At 42.5% G+C, this 25,421-nt stretch overlaps 1 protein-coding gene across 1 annotated transcript in view; it reads right to left on the reverse strand.

Moving 5' to 3' along the window:
* Positions 1-25,421, reverse strand: part of ADGRG4 (adhesion G protein-coupled receptor G4) — a 135,406-nt gene that overhangs the window by 79,430 nt on the left and 30,555 nt on the right. The window contains 1 exon segment of the mRNA XM_059385975.1: positions 5,176-5,790. Coding sequence (XP_059241958.1) covers positions 5,176-5,790 — 615 coding nt within the window.

Raw genomic sequence — 25,421 nt, forward strand, 5'->3', positions numbered from 1 at the left:
TCTGCCTGCTTATGATCTCTCTCTGTCAAATAAATAAATAAAATCTTAAAAAAAAAAAAAACTTTAATGCCCGTCAGTGGTGAGTTAAAGAAATCAGAGCACATCTGTAAAATGGGTATATGCAGCACTAAACATGCATGAGGTTGATCTAAATGAACTGATGTGCCCATGATAATATTAAGTTATAAAATACATCGAGTGTAAAACATTCTGTACATACGTACATATTATTTTGGTTTTTTTAAAATCTTGTATATTGGCTTTTTTAAAAAAAGATTTTATTTATTTATTTGACAAACAGAGATCACAAGTAGGTAGAGAGGCAGGCAGAGACAGAGAGGGGAAAGCAGGCTCCCTGCTGAGCAGAGAGCCCAATGTGGGGCTCTATCCCAGGACCCTGGGATCATGACCTGAGCTGAAGACAGAGGTTTTAACCCACTGAGCCACCCAGGTGCCCCTTATTTTGTTTTTTTTTAGGACTATACACATAGGTGAACACTTGTTATAAAGCCATTTAAAAAAATCTAAAAGAACAGACACCTCTGTGGAGAGGTTTTACTTCATAGTTCATGCACTTTGTATTGTTTGAGTTTATAATAAACTCCATATAATTAATAACCATAATGTATTGCACTCGTGATTTTTTTTTAAGATTTTGTTTTTGGGGGGTGCCTGGGTGGCTCAGTGGGTTAAGCCTCTGCCTTCGGCTCAGGTCATGGTCCCAGGGTCCTGGGATCGAGCACGGCATCAGGCTCTCTGCTCAGCAGGGAGCCTGCTTACCCCCCTTTCTCTGCCTGTCTCTGCCTACGGGTGATCTCTCTCTCTCTCTGTGTCAAATAAATAAATAAAATATTTAAAAAAAGATTTTGTTTTTTGGGGGCACCCAGGTGGCTCAGTCAGCTCCAAGTCTGACTTTGGCTCAGGTCATGATCTCAGGATCCTGGAATTGAGAGCCTTCATTAAGATCCACACACAACGTGGGGGGGCGTTGCTTGCCCTTCTCTTGTTCCCTCTGCCCCTTCCCCCACTCATGAGTGCACACTCTTTCTCTCTCTTTCAAACAAATAAATATTTTTTAAAAAGATATTTTTCGGGGCACCTGGGTGCCTCAGTGGGTTAAGTCTCTGCCTTCAGCTCAGGTCATGATCTCAGGGTCCTGGGATCCAGGCCGAATCGGGCTCTCTGCTCAGCAGGGAGCCTGCTTCCCCTTCCCCCTCTGCCTGCCTCTCTGCCTACTTGTGATCTCTCTGTGTCAAATAAATAAATAAAATCTTTAAAAAAAAAAGATATTTTTCTTTTAAGTAGACTCCACGTCCAACATGACGATTGAACTCATGACCCTGAGATCAAGAGTGACATGCCCCCTTGCCTGAGCTAGCCAGGCGTCTCTAAAGGTGTTGTTTTTAAGTCATCTCTACACCCAAAGTGTACACTGAACTTACAACCCTGAGTTCAAGAGTCCCATGCTCCACCAACTGAGCCAGCCAGGTTGCCTCCTGCATTTGTAATTTGTAAAAGTAAAGAAAAGATGCTTAAAAACACCTCCACAACTAAATCCCTAATGACTGGCAACTTTGCTGTTGTTATTATTTATTACTGTGTTGTTTAAATATTCCTGAGACATCGCCAACTCTTGTGAATACTTGTTTATTAAATCCAGGTAGGGTTCATGGTTTTCAGCAAATGTTCCCCAAAAGCCTTGTTCTCATGAATATATAAATATATACATATATAATTTATGGGTAAATAGATTTATTGAGATTTGTAACCTAGCAATGTGCTCATTAAAATTTATTCCTTAAAGGTCATAATCCTTCTGTAGACCATAAATACCAATTTATTAGGCAAAAGCTGAGCTAGCCGTGTTGTAATCAGTCGTATTTATTCATGTAAGTGTCCCCTCTCCCCCAGATGTCACACAGCCAGGGCAGAGGTAGAAGAAATTCTATGGTGTTACAGCTCCTTCAGTGGTGAGCAGGTAGAAGTGAAAAGAGCACAAGCTTTGCAACCGGATAACTTTTTGCTCAAATCCTGGCCCCACTGTTTATTTAATAGGTGACATTAAGCAGTTTTTTCTAACCTCTTTGAGCCTCTCTTTCCTCATCTATAAAATGCCTGGCATGTGGAAAGAACTTCATAAAAAGTAGCAATTACCGTGTTATTTTTGAATAGGAGGGAAACTATAGACTCTGTCCTCGGAAAGAGGAATCCATCTTGCCTTTTTAGTACACTTTCAAGCCTTCCAAGAGCTCTGCCCAACTATCGAGGCCATTCCGGACCTCAGGTTAGAAAGCCCTGGTCTAAGGTTTAGAAAGAACATCTAGGGGCGCCTGGGTGGCTCAGTGGATTAAGCCGCTGCCTTCAGCTCAGGTCATGATCTCAGGGTCCTGGGATCGAGTTCCGCCTTGGGCTCTCTGCTCAGAGGGGAGCCTGCTTCCCTCTCTCTCTCTCTCTGCCTGCCTCTCCGACTACTTGTGATTTCTCTCTGTCAAATAAATAAATAAAATCTTTAAAAAAAAAAAAGAAAGAAAGAACATCTGAAGACACCTGAAAAGTAAAAATAATATTTTCTACTCCTTTTCCAGGTTGTCATTTTAGGGTGTGCTTTCTTTTCCTTTTTGTTGTGCTGGAGTATTGGTGTATTGTGCCTACCGGAACCCTATCAGCCCAAGAGGCTAGGATGTTCATTAAAGAGGATACAAAAGACCAAAGTAAATGAGGGCTGTTTTGCACTTTAACAACATCAGCTAGATTTTGTGATTTACTAGCAAAGTGGTAGGAAAGGCCATGGCAATTCACTGGCCAGATTAGGTTTTCAAAGACCACTGCTAAGCATAAGGATTTAATAGAGCCAGACTTCCGGTTCTTTAGATCAAAGATTAAGTAACTTTAAACTGCTCTGGGTGAGCTGTTCAGGCTTAACCTACTAGTCCCTAGCTCCATTTTGTAATCAGAGCTAGCTAACACTGCTCTCTTTTATATTTTCAAGGCTTCAGAAAAGAGAAAAACCAAATGTCTCCAGGTAGTCACTCAAAGGAATAGCTTTCCTGTTTCTTTGCTTTAGTCTCATCTCAAAGAAACCCAGAAGCCCCCTGGAATGTGCCTCTGCCATTAATTCAAACTGCTGGTGGAAATACATCCCCAAAGTCTGTGAGAACTTATTAGGCGTGGATCTGACCCGCATTCCCTCGACACGACCCTCAATCCCCAAGAATCGTGAATAAAACCTGAGAATGAGTACACATTTCAGGAAGTGAGGGGGAAAAAATCTCATCTTGATCCTGTTATAACAGACTTTACCCACGCTCAGGACCACTGCCGCCGAGGTTGGAAAAGTTTGGATTTGAGGGGAGAACAGGGTTGGACAGAGAAAACCAATCGTTTATTCTCTCTTCGAAATTAGAAAGAAGGAGAAAAATATATGTGTCGCTCCAAGCAGCCTTTCCAAGAACGCCATCCCCAAAAGTTCCTAACATAATCATTGCTCATGAAAGAAAAATGAATTGGTTTATAAATCCCATTCCTTGCTAAAAGGAACCAGGACTCTTTGGTAAAAATGGTTGATTCTTGCTCTGAGCAGAGAAAGTACAAGATGAGCCTATAACATCTTGTGCTGAAAGTAAGGAAGTACTCAAAAAATGATGGGAACGTGTCAAAAGGACACAAGAGCCAGATGGAAGGACTCCCACTGGCCCAAACTGGGCCAATTTGAACATCAAAATAAATGATGGCAACAGATTGTAACCCATTGAATAAGGTAAGAATCCATGAGTTCATGCTGGTACAGACATATAACAACTGAAGGAATATCAAAGTAAATGTGGAAGAAGAAAACATTCTTCCTTGCAATAGAATACTACCTAATAAACATTGAAAAATGACAGAGTTTTAAAAATCAGTGTTTTGTGACTATTGTATAAGCCATTGAGGCAAGCATCTATAATAGATGTAAAACGACTAGGTGAAAGGTTGTTAACAGGGGCGCCTGGGTGGCTCAGTTGCTTGAGCATCTGCCTTTCATTCTGATCATGATCCCAGATTCCTGGGATCGAGTCCCTCACTGGGCTCCTTGTTCAGCCGGGAGCCTGCTTCTTCCTTTGCCTGCTGTTCCCCATGCTTGTGCTCGCTCTCTCTGACAAATAAATAAAACCTTTTTTAAAAAAAAGTTTGAGAAGGGGGCACCTGGGTGGCTCAGTGGGTTAAAGCCTCTGCCTTCGGCTTAGGTCATGATCCCAGGGTCCTGGGATAGAGCCGGGCATCGGGCTCTCTACTCTACAGGGAGCCTGCTTCCTCCTCTCTCTCTCTGCCTGCCTCTTTGCCTACTTGTGATCTCTTTCTCTGTCAAATAAATAAATAAAATCTTAAAAAAAAAATGATCAGTCCTTTAAAAAAAAAAGTTTGAGAAGAACAGGATCTTTACATAGCCTCCAAATATCTCTCCCTAAATTGGTTTTTTTAAAAAAAGATTTATTTATTTGAGGGGAGAGGAGGCAGAGGGAGAGAATCCTCAAGCAGACTCCCCACTGAGTGCAAAGCCCAATCCCACGACCCATGAGCTCATGACCTGAGCGGAAACCAAGAGTCAGACCCTTAACCGACTGAGCCTCCCAGGGGCCCTTTCCAGAAATTGGTTATTAATTTCAGAGGGAGAAATAGTAACAGTGGAGAAATCTAGAAAAAATAGCTATAAAAGAAATTAGTAGGATAATTTGAATATTAATGATGGATTAAATACTGATATTATATCAAGGTACAGCAGTAAGAGAATGTCCTTATTCTAAGGAAATACACACTGAGCTATTTAGGGGTAATGAGGCGCTATGTCCATAACTTATTCCTAAAGGATTAAGAAAGTGTGGGGGGGGGGAGGAAAGAGAGAGAGAGGAAGAATAATAAAATCCGGGGAAACAAAGTAACAATCGGTGAATCTGGGTAAAGAACTTGTATAAATTCCTTGTCCTGTTGTAATTTTCTGCAAGTTTTAAATGATATCAAAACAAAAGACAAAACACAAAGAGAAAGAAAATAGTTTAGCTCTACGTTAAAAAGCAGATGAAAAAACTGGCAACCTTGGGCCCCTCTGAGGAAGACAGAGCCTTGGCCCAGAGTGGATTATTTAGACTAGCGAGCAGAAGATCAACCCTTGCCAAGGAGGGTAGTTCAGAAGTTACTCACAGCAGCGCAGTCTCGTGTCAACAGTTGTGCTGATCTCGTTGATGAGCCAAACATCTTCTTCCCAGCTAACAATGTTTCCACTCACGCACTTCAGAAACTCCTCATTCTCCAGGATGTGGTCCCAGAGCTGAAAGTAGTACAAGCTGCCAGTGAAGCCAGGCAGGGCCCTTCCTACCTGGCTGTTCCGGTTCGTAAGAAAATGTCCTAGAATCAGAGTCCCATTAGGTGTCAGGCTTTGTGGTTGATCCCTCATTACCAGTATCCTTTCAGTATTCAGGAAGAGCTCTAATCTGCCCTTCACACCATCCCACACCAAGCATACCGTATGCCATTGAAAGGGAGTCAGGGAGTAACGGATATAAAAGGTCTTGCCCAAGTTATATAGTATTAGCTGCTGATGGTCTCCTCCAAGTCCAAGGTCTATGGCTTCTCTGCCCAGGAAGGCATTATTAGCAATATAGGAGAAGGCCATCCAATCACTTAATTTGTCCTCCACGAACACCAGGTCAATGCATGCTGTGAGTCGACTGAGTTCAGGAACCGTGTTGGCCAGGCTCACATACGTGTCAGCTCTTCCATAAAAATCCAATCTTTTTCCTTTTAGGGAAAGTGCCTCTGCCCAAATTTGGGGAAGGGGAAAGAGAAAGCAAATGAAATTTTGATAACAAAAATTCAATTGTATCTTCTTTGGCCACATAGTCAATCCCAGATGACACAATGCTATTTATTATGAGTCAATAAAACTTTATTTTATTTTGCAAAAAAAAAAAAAAAAAAAAAAACCCAACCCCAAGTAGTGGATACATAAAAATCATCTCTATTTGACACTGGCATGTGACATTTTCTGGCAGAAGAGTCTCTTCGTAATTATATTTTGCCTGGGCTAATATGAAAAGTCAGATTAGTGCTCCCAGAGCACACACCAGCTGGACAGTGTGGGGAGGCAGCTAGAAGTATTTAGCTAAGTTGGCAGAGAGGCGGCCAAGGAAAAGGCAGCTTGGATTTAAAAAATCTGCTGCACATAACCTTCATTCGTGTAATCAAAGGATAGCTCTTTCCATCTACCTAACCTTCACTCGTGTAATCAAAGGATAGCTCTTTCCATCTACCTAACTGGCTTATTATATTCATGGTGCAACAGCAATTTATTTCTCCAATGCCTTTTCCTGAGCCAAATTACCTGATTTATTTGGTCTCTGGAGACTGTTTCTCACTGAAGGCTCCGACAGAGGCCTGGAGGATGACCAGTTGGACAATACTGAAGCAGCAAGGCTTCTGTTTATCCTCAGGAATGGGAGAAATGGCACTGCCCTGAGTGTACCCCGACTCCTTCCTTCTGTCTCCTCACCAAAAGGCCTGCATATCTTTAAGAGGTTCCTGGTGGGGGGCGCCTGCGAGGCTCAATTGGATGAATGTCGGACTCTTGATTTCGGCTCAGGTCAGGATCTCAGGGTCATGGGATTGAGCCCCACATCAGGCTCCCCACTCAGCAGGGAATCTGCTGGTTTCCCTCTCCCTTTGCCCCTCCCCCTGCTATCTCTCTGTGTCTCTGAAATAAACAAATCTGTTTTTAAAAAGATTTTATTTATTTATTTGACATACAGAGATCATAAGTAGGCAGAGAGGCAGGCAGAGAGAGAGGGGCAAGCAGGCTCCTTGCTGAGCAGAGAGCCTGATGTGGGGCTTGATCCCAGGACCCTGGGATCATGACCTGAACCGAAGGCAGAGGCTTTAACCCACTGAGCCACCCGGCACCCCTAAACAAGTCTTTTTTTATAAAAGTTTTCAGGTGGCCTTGGACCCAGTTACCACTGGCTCTGGAGTCAAAGAACCTGAGTTGGAATCTCAGGTCTGATGTTCATCTGCTGCGTAACTTTGAGCAAGGACCTTAACCTCCTGATGTCTCAACCTTTGCTTCAGTAAAATGGGGATTCCAGGCCACACAACTCAGGAAGCCACCATTTGCATCATAATCTATGCCAGATAATAGCCTTATCTACTGACCATACAAAACTGTTTGAAAATTAAGGGCTTTAAAGTCTAAAAAAAAAAAAACAAAAAAAAAAAACAAAACTTGTGAAATAAATAAATAAAAATCTTTAAAGTCTTAAAAAAAAACCTGTGATCTCTCTCTCTCTATCAAATAAATAAATAAAAATCTTTAAAGTCTAAAAAAAAAGAAAAGAAAATTAAGGGCAATGATGCCTGCAAAGCCCTCTCGAACATTCTTGAAGAACACGGCCGTCTGCCATCACCTGGGTCAGCTCGCCGTCCTGGAGTCCCAGGATCGAGCCCCACATTGGGCTCGCTGCTCTGCAGGGAGTCTGCTATCCTCTCCCTGCTCCTTACGCTGTTCATGCTCACTCTCTGTTGCTCTCCCTCGCTCTCAAATAAATAAATGAAGTCTTAAGAAAAAAAGAACATGCCCATCACCACAGACATTTGGTGGGCAATTTGGCAATATCTATAAAAATTTTAATTGAGTGTGCCCTTTGCTTCCTGGGAAGCTATTGGTGAATCATGATACTATCACTGTGACAAAGCTTGCACCCCAGGACCCGAGGCAAATAGCTGAGAACAGCTCAACATCCACGCAATTCCAGTCCCAGCACAGCCCAAGACAAACTGAAAAGGTCTTTATGGCAGAATGGAATTCCAACCTCTCTCTAAATTAGGGCTGTGACCTTGGGACCAGCACTCTAAAAGTGACAGCCAAAACAGCACATAGAGGGGCTGACCAGAAGTGACCACTTTCCTGCTTCGGAGAGACGGCCCCAGGTGCGAGCTTCGAGATATTCTCTAGCTCTACACGATTGTCTCCCTCCATTCCTGCACTGAGTATCTTTCAAAGGCAAGCAAGGCCTTGCCTCCCCGCGCACATATGCATGCGTGTGCGCTCGCACCCCGCTCCCTGTGCGGGAGCCCCTGCCATCCACCTGCCGGGGAGCTATTTCTGAACTGTCCATGGTGGGTGAGCAAACGTTTATTTCTGTCCCTGGCTTATGTGATTATATTATCTTACCATATTTCATGTGGCTAATAAATCAAAAGGTAACCCTACAAGGTGATAATCACTAAGAAACCGAATATCGATTATGGTTGGCCAACTGTATTTCTGCTCAGCCCTCCAATATGACGTCAAGCACAATGTTTAAGAACAGGTTTTATGGTGAGTGTAAATCTCCAGGGCTTATTTGTCCCTTAAAAGAGAATGTACCACAATCCCCTATTGTCTACAGGGCTTCTCCTCTCTGTAATACACGAATACAAAGCCAGTTGCCATAGGACACAAGCAAGCAACTTACTGAATCAGAAATACAAAAAGATGGCCTCTTCCTAGTTTTAAAACACAAGCTACAATGAGATACTATTTTTACTGCTTTGAAATGATAGCATTTTAGGCTGAGAATACCCAGCAATGACGAGCTTGTGAGGAAACAAGTAATTTTATTTATTTTTTTTCATATTTTTTTAACTTATAATGTATTATTTGGCCCAGGGGAACAGATCTGTGAACAGATCTGTGAATAGGCTTACACATTTCACAGCACTCACCACAGCACCTACCCTCCCCAGTGTCCAAAACCCAGCTACCCTATCCCTACTCCCCCACCCCCTAGCAACCCTGTTTGTTTCATGATATTAAGAATCTCCTAAGGTTTGTCTTCCTCCCGATCCCATCTTCTTTCATTTTTTCCTTCCTTACCTCCCAAAACAACCCCCACCTCTCAAATTCCTCAGATCAGAGAGATCATATGACAATTGTCTTTCTCTGATTGACTTCTTTCACTCAGCATAATACCTAGTTCCATCCCCATTGTTGCAAATGACAAGATTTCATTTCTTTTGATGGCTGCATAGTATTCCATTGTGTGTGTGTGTGTGTGTGTGTGTGTGTGTGTGTGTGTATACCACATCTTCTTTATCCATTCATCTGTTGATGGACATCTAGGTTCTTTCCATAGTTTGGCTATTGTGGACATTGCTGCTATAAACATTCGGGTGCACATCCCCTTCAGATTTCTACATTTGTATCTTTAAGGTAAATACCCAGTAGTGTGAATGCTGGGTTGTAGGGTAGCTCTGTTTTCAACTTTTTGAGGAACTTCCATGCTGTTTTCCAGAGTGGCTGCACTAGCTTACATTCCCACCAACAGTGGAGGAGGGTTCCCCTTCCTCTGCATCCTCGCCAACATCTGTCAAAACAAGTCATTTTAATACACTGTTGGTGGGAGCACCAATTAATACAGTCCTTTTTTTTAAAGGTTACTTATTTACTTTTTAGTAATCTCTACACCCCACTCAGGACTGGAACTTGCAACCCCGAGATCTAGAATCACATGCTCCACTGGCTGAGCCTGCCAGGGACCCCAGTAGTCTTTTTATCTGAAGAGCAATCTATCAGTATCTATGAACATTTTCATCATGTATGGCTGTGTATATACTTTTGACCCAGCAATTCCATTTATATCCATTTATCCTAGACAAATATACGTGTATACAAAGATGCATGTACAAAGATATTTATTGCAGTATTGTTTGTATGGAGAAAAAGTAAGAAGACCTTTACATCTATCCGTAAGTGACTAGCTAAAGCAATTGTTACCTCTATATAATGGAGAATTAAAACAAATCTGGTAGATCTATACAGTCATGGAGAGATTTCCAAGGCTTCGTACTCCATGAAATGCGGATTGCATAAGTGTAGATACAGTATTATCCTACTTTTTAAAATAAGAGGAAAATGTGTGCATTAGCATAGCATAGAAAAAATCTGGAAGAACACACATCGAGCAGTTAAGAATGAGTATCTTTAGGGGTGCCTGGGTGGCTCAGTCAGTTAAGTGTCTGCCTTCGGCTCAGGTCATGATCCCAGGGTCATGGGATCGAGTCTTACACTGGGCTCCTTGCCAAGCAAGGAGCCTGCTTCTCTCTCTGACTGCCATTCCCCCAACGTGTGCACTCTATCTCCTTCTGTCTTTGACAAATTAATAAATAAAATCTTTTTTAAAAAGGAGTGAATATCTTCAGGTGTGAGATTTAGGGGGACTTATGCTTTCTATGCTATTTATTTCAGTAATTTTTGTACTTTTTATGCAATCATATGTCAAATTTAAAAATCAGAAAAATAGGGGCACCTGAGTGGCTCAGTGGGTTGAGCCTCTGCTTTCAGCTCAGGTCATGATCCCAGGGTCCTGGGATCGAGCCCCGAGTTGGGCTCTCTGCTCGGCAGGGAGCTTGCTTCCTCCTCTTTCTGCCTGCCTCTCTGCCTACTTATGATCTCTCTCTCTCTCTTTCTAAGAAATAAATAAAATCTTTAAAAAAATAAAATCAGAAAAATAAAGATGGATGGACAGATGGGTGGATGGACAGAACCACTTGGGGCCATACTTGAGATTCTGTGGGCAGAGCTAAGTCCTACTTAGATATCAGCAGAGGCGTAGTGTAGTGGAATCCCAAAACGCACCTTTGAGTCCCAGTTTTGTCCCTTACTAGCTGCATCAACATGGACAATTAATGCACGAGAAAGCTTTGAGGACAGCGGCACATAGTGAGCGCTATGCGAGTGTGCACCAAACCCACGTCATTTCTCTGTGTCTCCTTCTTCCATGGTTAAGATCGGAATACTAATTAGTTTCCTGGCAGGGCCATCACGAAGGATAATGCAGTAATGTAACTGCCATTTATGTTATGTATGTGAAATGTTTATCAGCTGTGAAGCCCCAGGTAAACGTCAGCTGCTATGTTTGCCACTGTCATGATTAGAAGTCTCTTTTTTCTCCCATAACCTCTTTTGTACCCTTACACAGCCAAGCACATCTGCACGGAGCCCTGCTGCTGTAGCGCCCCCCACCCCACCCCACCCCCGACCCGGGCTCCCAGCAAGGGCTCAGAGGAGGCCAGTTTGCAACGAGGTGGGGGCAAAGGCTTTGCCCTTCTGTTTGGCCAGGCAAGCAGCTTTCTCTGCTGGGCCTCTCCAGGGCCTGCTTCAAAGGCCACTTGTGTCTTTGCATATGATTTAACTATCCATTGCAGATGTCTGCTTGGACACTGCCATCTGTTTCCTGGCAATTTTCAAGTCCAAATTGCATGATTGCTCCCCTGAAGCGTGTTCTCTCTTCATTTGGCTCCTCTGTGTCTCCTTGCCTCTATCCTGTTTCCTTTTATTTTAAATTACATTTATTGTTGTCCGTGCTTTCAAAAAAAGGTGTTTTGCCCATTATAAAAGTGATACTGTACATGCTTTCTTAAAAGAAAACATGGCAAACATTAGAAAAGTAAAAAGATGAGAACAAAGTCAGCTGGAGTCCCACCACCCAGAGACAACATTTTGGTAAATTTCCTTTGGCGTTTCTTTTCTTCCGGGTACAGGTTTTGTTTGTTTCTACGTGGCCAAGATCACATTGCACGGAAAGTTTGGTGCCCTGCTTTTCTCACTTAACAAGGTGACAGAAATGTTTTTCCATGTTTGGAAAACCTTATCACAAGCCTCTACAAATGGCTATGTTACAGCCCTTGGAGTCCCAGGCACCATTTTATTTGTACTGTTTCACATAATACAAAATTCGCCATTTTACTCATTTTAAGGTGTGCAACTCATTGGCATTTAGAACATTCATGATGGTATCTGACCATCATATGATCTAGTTCCAGAACATTTTCATTATCCCAAAAGGAAACCCCAGATCCATTAAGCAGTCATGGCCCTTTCCCCCCTCCCTCCCACTGGCAACCACTAATCTACTTTTCTGTCTGTATGGATTTGACTATCTTCATATAAATGGAAACATACAAGTGACTTTTTGTTTCTAGTTTCTTTCACTTCGCATAATGTTTCCAAATTCATCCATGTTTTAGCATGCACCAGTAGATCGTTATTTTTTTAAGACCTTCTTTTTAAGCCATCTCTCTACCCAACATGGGGCTCAAACCCACAACCCTGAAATCCAGTCGCACGCTCTACCCATTGAATCAGGCAGACACCCCAGTACATCATTTTTAATGGCTGAATGATATTCCATTGTATGTATATGCTACATTTTATTTACTGATTAATCTGTTAATGGACACATTAATGGTTTTTCCTCACCTTTTAGTTACTATGAACAGTGTTGTTGTGGACATCCATGATATTTGTTCAATTTGAACATGCATTCATTTCTTTGGGCTATATATCTAGGATGGGTCATTTAGTAATTTTATGTTTAACTTTTATGCATAACAGACACTGTTTTCCACAGCAGCCATTCAACATTCTCACCACCAGTTTATAAGGGTTCTAATTTCTCTACCTCTTCACCAGCACTTGTTGTTTTCCATTTTTTTAATTAGTATTATAACCATTGCAGAGGGTGCAGAGTGGTATTTCATCATGGTTTTGATTTGCATTTCCCTAATGACTAATGACATTGAGCATCTTTTCATGTGCTTGTTGACTATCTGCATATCTTCTTTGGAGAAATGTCTATTCAAATCCTTTACCCCTTTTTAAATTGGGCTGTTCCTGTTTTTGTTGTTGAGTTGTAAGCACTCTTTATATATTCTAGATACTAGAACCTTATGAGATATGTAACCTGAAGATACTTTCTCCCCTTCTCTAGGCTGTCTCTTCACTGTCTTGATGGTGTCCTGTGATACACACATCTTTAATCTTGATGAAATCCAATGATCTGTTTTTTTTCTTTTGCTGCTCATTCTTTTGGTGTCAGTTCTAAGACTCCTTTGCCAAATCCAAGGTCATCCAAGCCCAAAGGTCATCCAAGGCCAAATCCGAGCCCATGTCTGTGCTTTCTTCTAATATCTATAGTGGTAGTTCTTACATTTAGGAATTTCATCCATTTTGAGTTAATTTTTGTACATGGTGTGAAGACAAGAGTCCAACTTCATTCTTTTTATGTGTTTATGTGTATACACATGTATACATGTGTACATGGATATGTATTTACACATCCAGCTGGGCCAGCACCATTTGTTGAAGAGATTATTTTTCCCCATTGAATGTTCTTGGCACCCTTATGGAAAATTAATTGACCATATGTATATGCATGGTTTTCTTCCTGGACTCTCAATTCTGTTCCATTAATCTGTATCTGTCCCTATGCCAATAACACAGTTTTGATTACCATAGCTTTGCAGTTAGCATTGAAATCTAGATGTATGGTTTCTCCAACTTTGTTCTTTTTCAAGATCGTTTTGGCTATTCAGGGTCCCTTGCGATTCCATATGAATTGCACAATCAGCTTTTACATATCTGTTAAAAAAAAAAAAGCCAGGGGCACCTGGGTGACTCAGTGGGTTAAGCCTCTGCCTTTGGCTCAGGTCATAATCTCAGGGTCCTGGGATGGAGCCCAGCATCAGGATCTCTGCTCAGCAGAGAGCCTGCTTCCCCCCCGCCTCTCTGCCTACTTGTGATCTCTGTCTATCAAACAAATAAATAAAATCTTTAAAGAAAAAAAAGACATTGGATTTTGATATGGCTTGCATTGAATCTCTTTGGGGGAATATTGACATATTAATATTATATCTTGTTATCTTTTATTAACTCCGTGAACATGGGATCTTTTCCATTTACTTAGGTCTTTTTTAATTTCTTTCAGCAATGTTTGTAATTTGAGTGTAGAAGTCTTTCAACTACTTGGTTAAATTTATTCCTAGATATTTTACTCTTTTAGATGCTATTGTAAATAAAATTGTTTTCTTAAACTTTATTTCAGATTGTTCATTGCCGGCACATAGAAATACCACTGATTTTTTTGTGTTGATCTTATATCTTGCAGCTTTGCTGAATGTGTTTATTAACTTAAATATATTTTTTGTGGATTCTTTAGGATGTTCTATTTGTAAAATCATATCATCTACAAATAGACATAGTACTATTTTTTCTTTCCCATTTGGATGACTTTTATATCTATTTCGTGCCCAAATGCTCTGGCTAGATCTTCCAGTGTAATGTTGAATACAAGTGGGGAACCTGGGCAATCTGATCATAGGGGAAAGCTTTCAGTTTTTCACCATGAAGTATAATGGTTACTGTGGGTTTTTCACAGATGCTCGTTTTTTAAGATTTTTTATTTCTTTATTTGACAGACAGATCACAAGTAGGCAGAGAGGCAAGCAGAGACAGAGAGAGGGGGAAGCAGGCTCCCCGCTGAGCAGAGAGCCAGATGCAGGGCTCAATCCCAGGACCCTGAGATCGCGACCTGAGCTGAAGGCAGAGGCTTTAACCCACTGAGCCACCCAGGCGCCCCATCGATGCTCTTATTACATTGATGCTCTTATTACATTACATTTTTATCATGAAAGGGTGTTGGGTTTTGTCATACTGTTTTCCTGTATCAGTTAAAATGATCATATGTTTACCCCCCCTTAAGTTTGCAAATGTGATTTAGTACATTAATTGATCAATTTTTACATGTTGAACCACCTTTGCATTCATTTGTCGGATAAATTCCACTTGGTCAGGTTATATAATCCTCTAAATATATTGCTGGATTCAGTCTGCTATACTTCGTTAAGAATTTTTTTTAAGATTTTATTTTTATTTTATTTGAGAGAGAGAGAGAACGAGAGAGAGAGCATGAGCCAGGGGAGGTGGGGAAGAGGCAGAGGGAGAAACAGACTCCCTGTGGAGCAGGGAACCAGATGCAGGGCTTGATCCCAGGACCTTGGGATCATGACCAGAGCAGAAAGCAGACAATTAATTGACTGAGCCACCCAGGCACCCCTGTTAAGAATTTTTGCATCTATGGGTGCCTAGGTGGCTCAGTGGTTAAGTGTCTGCCTTCGGCTCAGGTCATGATCCTGGAGTCCTGGTATGGAGCCCTGCATCAGGCTCCCTGCACAGTGGGGAGACTGCTTCTCCTTCTCCTGCTCCCCCCTGCTTGTGCTCTCTCTCTAATAAATAAAATCTTTTTTTAAAAAAAGAATTTTTGCATCTAACTGGGTGTGATATGCAACTGATGAATTACTGAACTCTACCTCTGAAACTAATAATGTACTCTATGTTGGCTAATTGAATTTAAATTTTAAAAAATATTTTTTAAAAAATTTGCACCTAGGGGAAGCTGACTGGCTTAATCAGTAGAGCATGCAACTCTAAATGTCAGGTTTGTGAGCTTAAGCCTCACATTGAGCATATAGTTTACTTTTTTAAAAAAGGGATGGGGGAGGTACACCTGACTGGCTCAATCTGTGGAGCACGTGACTCTAGATCTCAGGGTTCTGGGTTCAAGTCCCACGTTGAATGTAGAGATTATGTAAAAATTTTTTTAAATCCTTTTTAAAACAGAATTTTGCATCTATATTCATAAGGGATCTTGGTCTGCAGATTTCTTTTCTTGTGATGGCTGTGTCTGCCAGCTACCGCTTTTTAACTCTCTAGCAGAGTGATATAGCAAAACATTGTGCTCCAGGCCTATCTCTGGCAGAGCCTGGGGAAAAGAAAATAAAACTCTTGCCACAATTGTTACTCAATATGTAATTTTATTTTGCCTTTTGTGAGGTTCCCAAGCTGCTTTGCCTGGTGATGCAGTGTTTACACAATTTTTAAGCAGACCTGAATTCGTGAAGCATTAAACAGTGTTTTTTCCCAGAATCCTTCAACTTTCATGTTCTCTGATTCTTCACGGCGGGGGCCTAACCTGAGTCTTGGCCCCCTAGTGTCAGTTTCCAGTGCCCAGCAAAACGATTGGCACATAGTGGGTCCTTTATAGTTATTTTCTGAATAAATGGTTTGCCCTGCTTTTAGGGCACTGAGTTGGACTCTAGGACGGTTCCTCGTGCAAAGGTATCAGGGAAGTGGGTGAAGCATTTGGCATAGAATGAGAAGTTCTGGACTGCAACCTGAACTTGCGCCTTGCCCAAGAACTTTCCAGAAAATTTCTGGGGAAAGCTCCCTCTTCCTATCAGACCCCGAAAGTAATAAATACAGTCATTTTAAAAGTCAGTGAGTAAAAGGTTTAGAACCTCAAGAGAGAGGCAATCCAAGGGATTCTTTTTTTAAAACCAGGAAAGTCCCTGAATTTTCTGAAGACAGCACTGAATAATAATCTTCAGATATATTCTGTATTTCCTTCTCTGTCCTCTCTTGTCCGAGTGTCTCCTCACGATGTTAAAGTGTTTCAGAGGGTAGGGGACGGAGATGTTACAGTGCATTGCCCTGAACCATCTCAGGAGGAGTGGACAGACAAAGCTCATCGTGGTCAGATACTGGAGGCATGACCCGGTCACAGTTTCTCCCCCGTGAGGTGACCTGCTTTCCTCTGTTTTACTCAGAGAGTCTGACTGAGCAGTGATGCATGTGTTGTTTAGGTGCTATAACGAAGTACCATAGGCCGGTGGGGTTAAACCACAGCCATTTGTTGTCCCACAGTTCTGGAGCCTACAAGCTGAGGTCAAAGTCTCGGCAGGGTCTTTTCCTTCTAAGAGTTCTGGAGGGAAGATCTGTTCCACGCCTCTCTCCTAGTTTCTAGTTCACTAGCAATATTTGGTGTTCTGAGACCTACTGTTGTATCTCCCCAGTCTCTGCCTGTATCTCCGCCTGGCCCTCTCCCGGTACGTGTGTCTATGTCCACATTTTCCCCCTTTATAAGGACACCAGTCATGTCCGATTAGGGGCCGTCATATTCCAGTATGACCTTTCTTTGCTTGACTAATTACAGTTGTAATGACCCTACTTCCAACTGTGATTACCTTCTGAGGGGCTGAGGGAAAGGACTTCAACATGTGAATTTGGGGGGATGCAATTCAACTCATCTTACTGAATAAGGCTCAAGGCCCGACTAATCACCTGGAGATACTTCCTTTCAGAAGAGGGAGATAAGAGAGAGCAAATTTTAGGGAAAGGACTCATCAGAGGCATTGGCTGCATGGATACTGTCAAGAATCTGGCCACTCTGGGGATGGGGATTCTGCCAAGGGTACACCAAGCCTACCTCAACTGGGAAATGTCACTAGTCACTCATAAAATGGGAGTGGGCAGGGGCACCTGGGATATCTCAGTTGGTTAAGTGTCTGACTCTGGATTTCAGCTCAGGTCATGATCTCAGGGTCCTGGGTTCAAGCCCTGTGTTGGGCTCCCTACTGAGTGGAGAGTCTGCTTCTCCCTCTGCCCCTCCCCCTATTTGTGTTTGCTCGTGCTCTCTCTCTCTCTCTCTCTCAAATAAAATCTTTTAAAAAGTGAGGGGATAGTGGGCAGACGCTCATTTCCATAGTTTACAAAACCTATACTTGCACAGGGAGTCTTTTGGCTCTTAGTATCACAAACCCTTTCAAATGAATGGTCAGGAGCTTTAAAAAATTTTGTAGACCTGGTCCCAGTCTAGCAGACCCATGGCTGTCTGAGTTAATATAAGGGATAGATGCCTGATACTGGGCAGCTCCATTACCCACAACACCGTGGTCATCATGTGAACAGCCACAGAGAACTGGAGTTATGCCTGCCGCCCACTGTCTATGCTTCCCACTGGTCTTGTGAGTAACCAGCTAATATGGTAAACCAGATCTGCCAACTATAAAAACATCCAACTTTGAGCCTCATTTCTTTTTTTTTTTTTTAAGATTTTATTTATTTATGTATTTGACAGAGAGAGAGAGAGAGAGAGAGAGATCACAAAGAAGCAGAGAAGCAGGCGGGGCGGGGGGTGGGGGGAAGCAGGCTCCCTGCCGAGCAGTAAGCCCTATGTGGGGCTTGATCCTAGGACCCTGAGATCATGACCTGAGCCGAAGGCAGAGACTTAACCCACTGAGCCACGCAGGTGCCCCTTGAGCCTCATTTCTGTCACCAGTCAATAGTCACTGACTTATCCAACACATCCCCTCCACCAGGACCCAGGTTGCTGACCACATATGTGGCCTGCCAGGCGTTCTTCTCAGAATAAGAAGCAGAAAATTACCCCCACATAGGTAATGTGATTTTCCTTCCAATTTTGCACCCAAAGCCTATGTCTCACCTAACAAAATGGATGTCCTTACTCATAAAACCAGAAGCACCCTGGAAAATTCATTTACTCAACCATGATGGTCACTGAGCACCAACTATGTGTCAGTGCTAGAGGACAGTGATAGAGTGAACTCACGTTCACACCAGGTCCTTGGCCCTAGTCAGCTTAAATTCCAAAGAGAGAGGTAGTTGATAAACAAATATAAGAATTACAACTTGTGGGACACCTGGCTGGCCCAGTTGGTGGAGTATGAGACTGTGGATCTCAGTGTTGTGAGTTCAGGCTCCATGTTGGGTTTAGAGATTATTTAAAAATAAAATCTTTTTTTTAAAGGATTACCAACTGTGAAAAGCCCTCTGAAGGAAATTAATAGGCTGATGAGTTAGCTAATGGGAGGGACAGGGATGAGGTGATGGGAATACCTATAGTAGATACGATAGTTAAGGAAGACCTCCTTGAGGGAAAAGTCTTTTTTACTTATTTCTAGGAGACTAAAAACAACTAGGGTTACAAAGGTGTGGAATAAGATTCACCCAGACATGGGCAATAGCATATGTAAAGGCCTCGAAGTAGAGTTGTGCTTGGAATGTTCAAGGAATAGGAAGGCAGCCGGTGTGTCTGGAGTGGAGTGAGAGTGGAAGTATGGGAGGAAATGAGACCCAAGAAGCAGTGGGAGACCAGATCATGCAGTGCTTTTTAGGTCTTATGAAAGAGTTTGGATTGTGTTCTAATTGTCATGGAAACGTATTGGCAGGTTTTGAGTAGAAGGGTGACATGATCTAAGTTGACACAGGAAAGGATTGTTCTGGACGCCATGTTGAGAATGGGCTAGAGCAGAACAAGAGTGGAGGCAGGGAGACCAGTGAGGAGGCTGTTGCAGCTTCATTCCTTATCTCCTGCTCCATTCTGCACCTGTTCAGCTCCTGACCTGGCCTTCATCCCTTCTTGCTCGCTCTGCTCTCAACCCTTAGACTTTATGACAGGGTTCATTTCTTCTTCTTGACCCTGGGTATTCTTCCAAGAACATGGTTTTGCTCCACACTCTGGCTCCATCCAGTTAGAGCATCTGAGTCACCCTCTGCCTGGTCTAGTGTTGACCCTGGCCCTCTATCTCACAATCACCCTCACAGTTGGGAAGCTGGTGACTTATCTGGAGACTGAAGGAGACTGAACCTTAGTGATGCCATTGTTTCAAGGACAGGATCTTCCCCGCACCACCCCCCACTCCACTCCCCAGGGAAGAAAATGATGAGTTTCTTACCAATTGAAGAACAATTAGAATTAATTCTTTGATAACCTAGAAAAGTCATTGTCTTGATTTATGGTTTTGAGACTTAGCCTGCAAAACCTTATGAATGTTTTAAAGTGATCTCTTCAGGGTTCAGATCTGCATATCTATCATAATTTCCATCGACCAATGATATTGCTCTCAAACTCATTCTAATTTTCCAGTATGACACACTCCCACTTTTTCTTTCATGACTATACTAAAGACTTCCAGATCGCCCTCTTCCTGGATCCCTCTATTTCATGCCCCATGAGCCCTCAAAAAACAAAACAAAACAAAACAAAAAAAACAACCCGGGGCGCGCCTGGGTGGCTCAGTGGGTTAAAGCCTCTGCCTTCAGCTCAGGCCATGATCCCAGGGTCCTGGGATCAAGCCCCACATCGGGCTTTCTGCTCAGCAGGGAGCCTGCTTCCTCCTCTCTCTCTCTCTCTCTCTCTCTCTCTCTCTCTCTCTGCCTGCCTCTCTGCCTACTTGTGATCTCTATCTGTCAAATAAATAAATAAAATCTTTTAAAAAAATAATAACCCATTTAGAGTCTGTGTCTTATATACTACCACCGTACAGGTGTTCAAAGTTGTCCGACTTCAAATTGCATCGATTTATTAAATAAAACAAATCTATTAAATCAGCAAATAAGTACTGAATGTCTAACCTGCATGTCAAGACCTGTGCTGGATGTTCTGGATAAAGAAATGGCAAAAATAGTTTCTTGCCTTTGAGGAAACAGACAGGGGAAAAGATAAATCAACATCTTAGCAGGTAGTCAAGGCCAGGTGACAGAGTTGCCACTGTGCCCCATAGGTCCCATTTCAAGCTTTATTATGAGAAATGTGGTTTCCCATCAGGCCCTGCACACAGCAAGAAGGCAGTCAGTGTTTGTTGTTGATGGTGATGATGATTTGGTATTTTTCCAGAAGATTAGCTCTCAATGTGAGGACTATTCAAATTAAACCACAGGTCTATTTCATCAGGAATTGTCACTCACTGACATGTATGACCTTTTAGCTAAAGACTGATGTGCTAAATGAACAATGTTATCAACTGAATTTACTTAATATCGACAAGATTGCAATTTTTCAAGGCAACCTTTTCCTTAAGTCTCTAAATTATGAGCTACTAAAGTTGAACTGTCTTAATCATCTAGTCACTGCAGAATAGACACAGAGATAGAATCTACCTCCATTCCTGTCACAGAGCCTAAGCAAGCCTGTTTGTCCCTGTGAATTGGTGACCAGCTTTTGGTATACTTTGGTTTCCCCATCTCTAGTCTATGCTTGTTGCCATGTACAAATAAAGGACAGAAAGATGATCTCATAATAAAATAAAGTAAAATACAAGAAAAGAAAAGAATAGTGACCAAACAAAACAATTCAAAAAATTGTTGCACTTAAAATATATGTCTTAGGGGCACGTGGATGGCACGGTAGGTTGAGCATCTGACTCTTGATTTGGCTCAGGTCATGATCTCAGGGTTATGGGATCAAGCCCTGCCACCGGCTCCCTGCTCAGAGCAGAGTCGGCTTGAGACTCTCCTTCTCCCTCGGCCCTCCCCTGACCCACACTCTCTCTTTCAAAATAAATAAATACATCTTTTAAAAATATAAGATATATATCTTAAAAAAAGAAAAATGGTGGGGCGCCTGGGTGGCTCAGTGGGTTAAGCCTCTGCCTTTGGCTCAGGTCATGATCTCAGGGTCCTGGGATCGAGCCCCACATCCGGCTCTTTGCTCAGCAGGGAGCCTGCTTCTCCCTCTCTCTCTGCCTCTGCCTACATGTGATCTCTGTCTGTCAAATAAATAAATAAAATCTTTTTAAAAATGGTATCATCATGCTCTAGGGAGCATTAATTTTTTTAAAGATTTGTTTGTTTATTTCAGAGAGAGAGAGAGGAGAGAGAGTGCGCGCGCACATACTTGCAAATGGGGGAGGGATAGAAGGAGAAGGAGAGGGACAAGCAGACTCCCTGCTGAGTGCAGAGCCTGACCTGGGGCTCTAGCTCTTGACCCTGAGATCATGACCTGAGCTGAAATCAAGAGTCCAAAGCTTGGGACGCCTGAGTGGCTCAGTTGGTTAAGCGTCTGCCTTCAGCTCTGGTCATGATCCCAGGGTCCTGGGGTGAGTCAGTCTCCTTGCTCAGCAAGCGGTCTGCTTGTCCCGCTCCCTCTGCCCCTCCCTGCCCTCGTGCTTGCACTCTCTCTCTCTCTAATAAATAAACAAAATCTGAAATAAATAAATAAAACATTTGTATGAGGAAAAACAGCCCAAGAGAGAACTCAAAGCTTCTACTGGGTGTGCATTAGCTACCAAATGGCATTTCAGAGTTGCACTAAGAAATGTCAAGGACAGGGGTGCCTGAGTGGCTCAGTGGATTGGGCCTCTGCCTTTGGCTCTGGTCATGATCCCAGGGTCCTGGGATCGAGCTCCGCCTCGGGCTCTCTGCTCAGCGGGGAGCCTGCTTCCCCCTCTCTCTCTGCCTGCCTCTCTGCCTACTTGTGATCACTCTCTGTCAAATAAATAAATAAAATCTTTAAGAAAAAAGAAAAAAAAGAAATGTCAAGGACATGGGGCACCTGGGTGGCTCAGTGGGTTAAAGCCTCTGCCTTCAGCTCTGGTCATGGCCCCCGGGTCCTGGGATGGAGCCCCGCATCAGGCTCTCTGTTCAGCAGAGATCCTGCTTCCCTCTCTCTCTGTCTGCCTCTCTGCCTACTTGTGATCTCTCTCTGTCAAATAAAGAAATAAAATCTTAAAAAAAAAAAAAAAGAAATGTCAAGGACAGGGATACCTGGGGGGCTCAGTCTGTTAAGCATCTGCCTTCAGCTCAGGTTATGATTCCAGAGTCCTGGGATCAAGCCCCACATTGGTTCCCTGCTCAGCAGGGAGCCTGCTTCTCCCTCTCCCTCTGCCTACTGCTCCCCCTGCTTGTGCATGCTCTCTTTCTTGGTCTCTGACAAATAAATAAATAAAATCTTATAAAAAAAAATGTCAAGGACAGAGACAGGCGGCTCATTCAGTAGAGCATGCAACTCTTGATCTCAGGGTTGTGAGTTCAAACCCCATGTTGGGTGTTGAGCCTACTTAAAAAAAGAAAAGAAAAGAAAAAAAGAATGAAGGAAAGAAAGAAAGAGAGAGAGAAAGGAAGAAAAAAGAAAAAGAGAGAGAAAAAAGAAAGGAAGGAAGGAAGAAAGAAAGAAAGAAATGTCAAAGACAATAGTCCAAACTACTGTCCACTTGAGGCCAATTTTCGATCAGTCTTACACAATCCTGAGTGAATGGATTCATTTACTGAAGTTTCAACCTGTCCTACAGCCATATTGATCACAAGGAAGCCATTGAGAGGCAACCCCACAACTTCTCAAATGGTCTATTTCTGTAAGCTACTGTATATGAGACATTGAAAGAAATCGTAAGAATCCATTTTCTTACCTGAGAGAAAGATAAAACTCAACATGAGGACCAATCCATGAAGCCTCCGACATGTGATATGTTCTTTCATTGTGTAAACCTGTGTTCAAAAAGTCAGAAATTCACCCGGCTGAGATTCAGAACAAACAATTTCTAAGTACGTGAGCACACTTTTCCTCTCCCGACGCCAGGCTTTTCCTATCGATTAAAGCCATGTCCGCCAGCTGCAATATTGACGCTTGCCTGAGTTATGCAGCCTTGCTGAAACCTCACAGATTGATTTATGTGCCTATCCTTCCAACAAACTCCACTGAGGGCCTATATGTGCCAGACCTTGTGTCGCACACACACGCGTACGCGCACACATGCACTGACAGTACAGCACTGGGAAGACAAGTTGGCCCAGACGGAAAGACAGACATCGAATGCATAATTACAAAATGAGATGCATTCCACCTTAATGCACACAACTTAACCCAACGACTTGCAAATTTAATGATCCTAAATATTTTGAAGGAAGCACCATGCAAGAAGGCTTTATTGGCAAAAGTAACTCATCAAATCATTTCTAATTTTAAAGCAGATCTGCTTAGAGAAACCTGATCATCTCCTTACATTTACCCAGATTTCTCCTTTAAAAAGTGTAATGAGGAGGGCACGTGGGTGGCTCAGTCAATGAAGTGTCTGCTTTTGGCTCAGGTCATGATCCCAGGGTCCTGGGATCAAGTTCCGCATTGGGCTCCCTGCTCAGCGAGGAGCCTGCTTCCCCCTCTCCCTCTGCTGCTCCTCCCTGCTCATGCACTCTCTCTCTCAAGTAAATGAGTAAAATATTTATAAATAAATAAATAGGGGGCTCTGGGTAGCTCAGTGTGTTAAGCCTCTGCCCTTGACTCAGGTCATGATCTCAGAGTCCTGGGATTGAGCCCAGCATCGGGCTCTCTGTTCAGCAGGGATCCTGCTTCCCCCGCCCCCCACCTGCCTCTCTGCCTACTTGTGATCTCTGTCTGTTAAATAAATAAATAAAATCTTTTTAAAAAAATCCTATTACTTGTGATCCCTTTCAAATAAATAAATAAAATCTTTTTATTAGGTTTTTTTTTTTTTAAAGATTTTGTTTATTTATTTGACAGAGAGAAATCACAGGTAGATGGAGAGGCAGGCAGAGAGAGAGGGAGGGGGAAGCAGGCTCCCCGCTGAGCAGAGAGCCCGATGCGGGACTTGATCCCAGGACCCTGAGATCATGACCCGAGCCAAAGGCAGCGGCTTAACCCACTGAGCCACCCAGGCGCCCTTTTTATTAGTTTTTAAAAATAAAAATAAATAAATAATCAGTGGCGTAACAGCATCTGCCTTTAGCTCGTTATGATCCTAGAGTCCCAGGATTGAGCCCCGAGTCAGGCTTCCTGCTCAGTCTGCTTCTCCGTCTGCCCCTTACCCTGCTCGTGCTTGCTCTCTCTCAAATAAATAAATAAATTAATAAATGAAATCTTTAAAAATATATAAGCAAATAGATAAGTAAAGCAAAATAAAATAAAAAGTGTAATTAGGGGCTCCTGGGTGGTTCAGTTGGTTCAGCGTCCGACTCTTGGTCTCAGCTCAGGTCATGATCTCAGGGTCTTGAGATGGAGCTCCACATCTCAAGGGAGTCTGCTTGACATTCTTTCCCCCTCCCCCTCCTTCCACTCCAAAAATAGAAATTAGTCATTTTTTTTTTAAAAAGTGTAATTAAAGCTGCTTATTTGGGAAATACACTGGAGATCCCCTTTTCTCCAGCCAAAACGCCGTTAAAACTATGAATCTTACAGAACTATATTACAGAAGCTTGGCAGTAGGGCGCTGATGGGCCTTTTCTGATTTTAAATAAAATGCACTTCTGAATGATTTACTACTGATTTAAACATCTCTTTTCCTGTAGGATAATGCGACACATTGTATTTCTTACCACTTCTAAGTGGGATTTGGAGTGAATAGACCGGCTTTACATTTAAAGTAACAGAACCCAATTACAAAACCAAATGAATCTTGGGCTCGCTCCGAGCCCCAACCATTAATATAGTTCTTCATATTTACAAAGTGGTCTACTGCCATTCTCATTAGAATAATAACGGAATTTGTATGACTCGGATGGATTTCCCAAACTGCAAGCTTAGAAGTAGGGGATGTCTAAATCTTTTATGACTTGTAAGATGAAATTCAGCTTAAATTTACAGTGCTGGAGGAGGACCGGACTGAGAATCCATAAGTAGCTGTGGGACTGTATTTCTGTTCCTTCGTTTCCCTGGGCCTCAGTTTCCTTATCTGTAAAAATGGAGATAATAATCTGCCTATTTCCCAGAGCTGCTGTGGAAGAGGATCAAATGAGGTGATATTTCAAAGGCAATTTTCAAAGTCTAAAGTGCTATAGAAATGGATATGATTGCTATCTATAAAATGGAATTTTCAGTGGCAAACAATCCAATTTATATCTTTCTGGCATTTCCTCTAAACTTTAATAACAATTGCAAAGTATGTTTCATAGACTTACCTGGCTCCCAGTAAATAACTCACGGGACACGCTACAGAATACTATGCAGCCACTAAAAGGAATCGGGTAAGTCTTAAGTCCGTCAGGTATG

The sequence above is a fragment of the Mustela nigripes genome, chromosome X (assembly GCF_022355385.1).
Source record: "Mustela nigripes isolate SB6536 chromosome X, MUSNIG.SB6536, whole genome shotgun sequence".
Taxonomy (NCBI): domain Eukaryota; kingdom Metazoa; phylum Chordata; class Mammalia; order Carnivora; family Mustelidae; genus Mustela; species Mustela nigripes.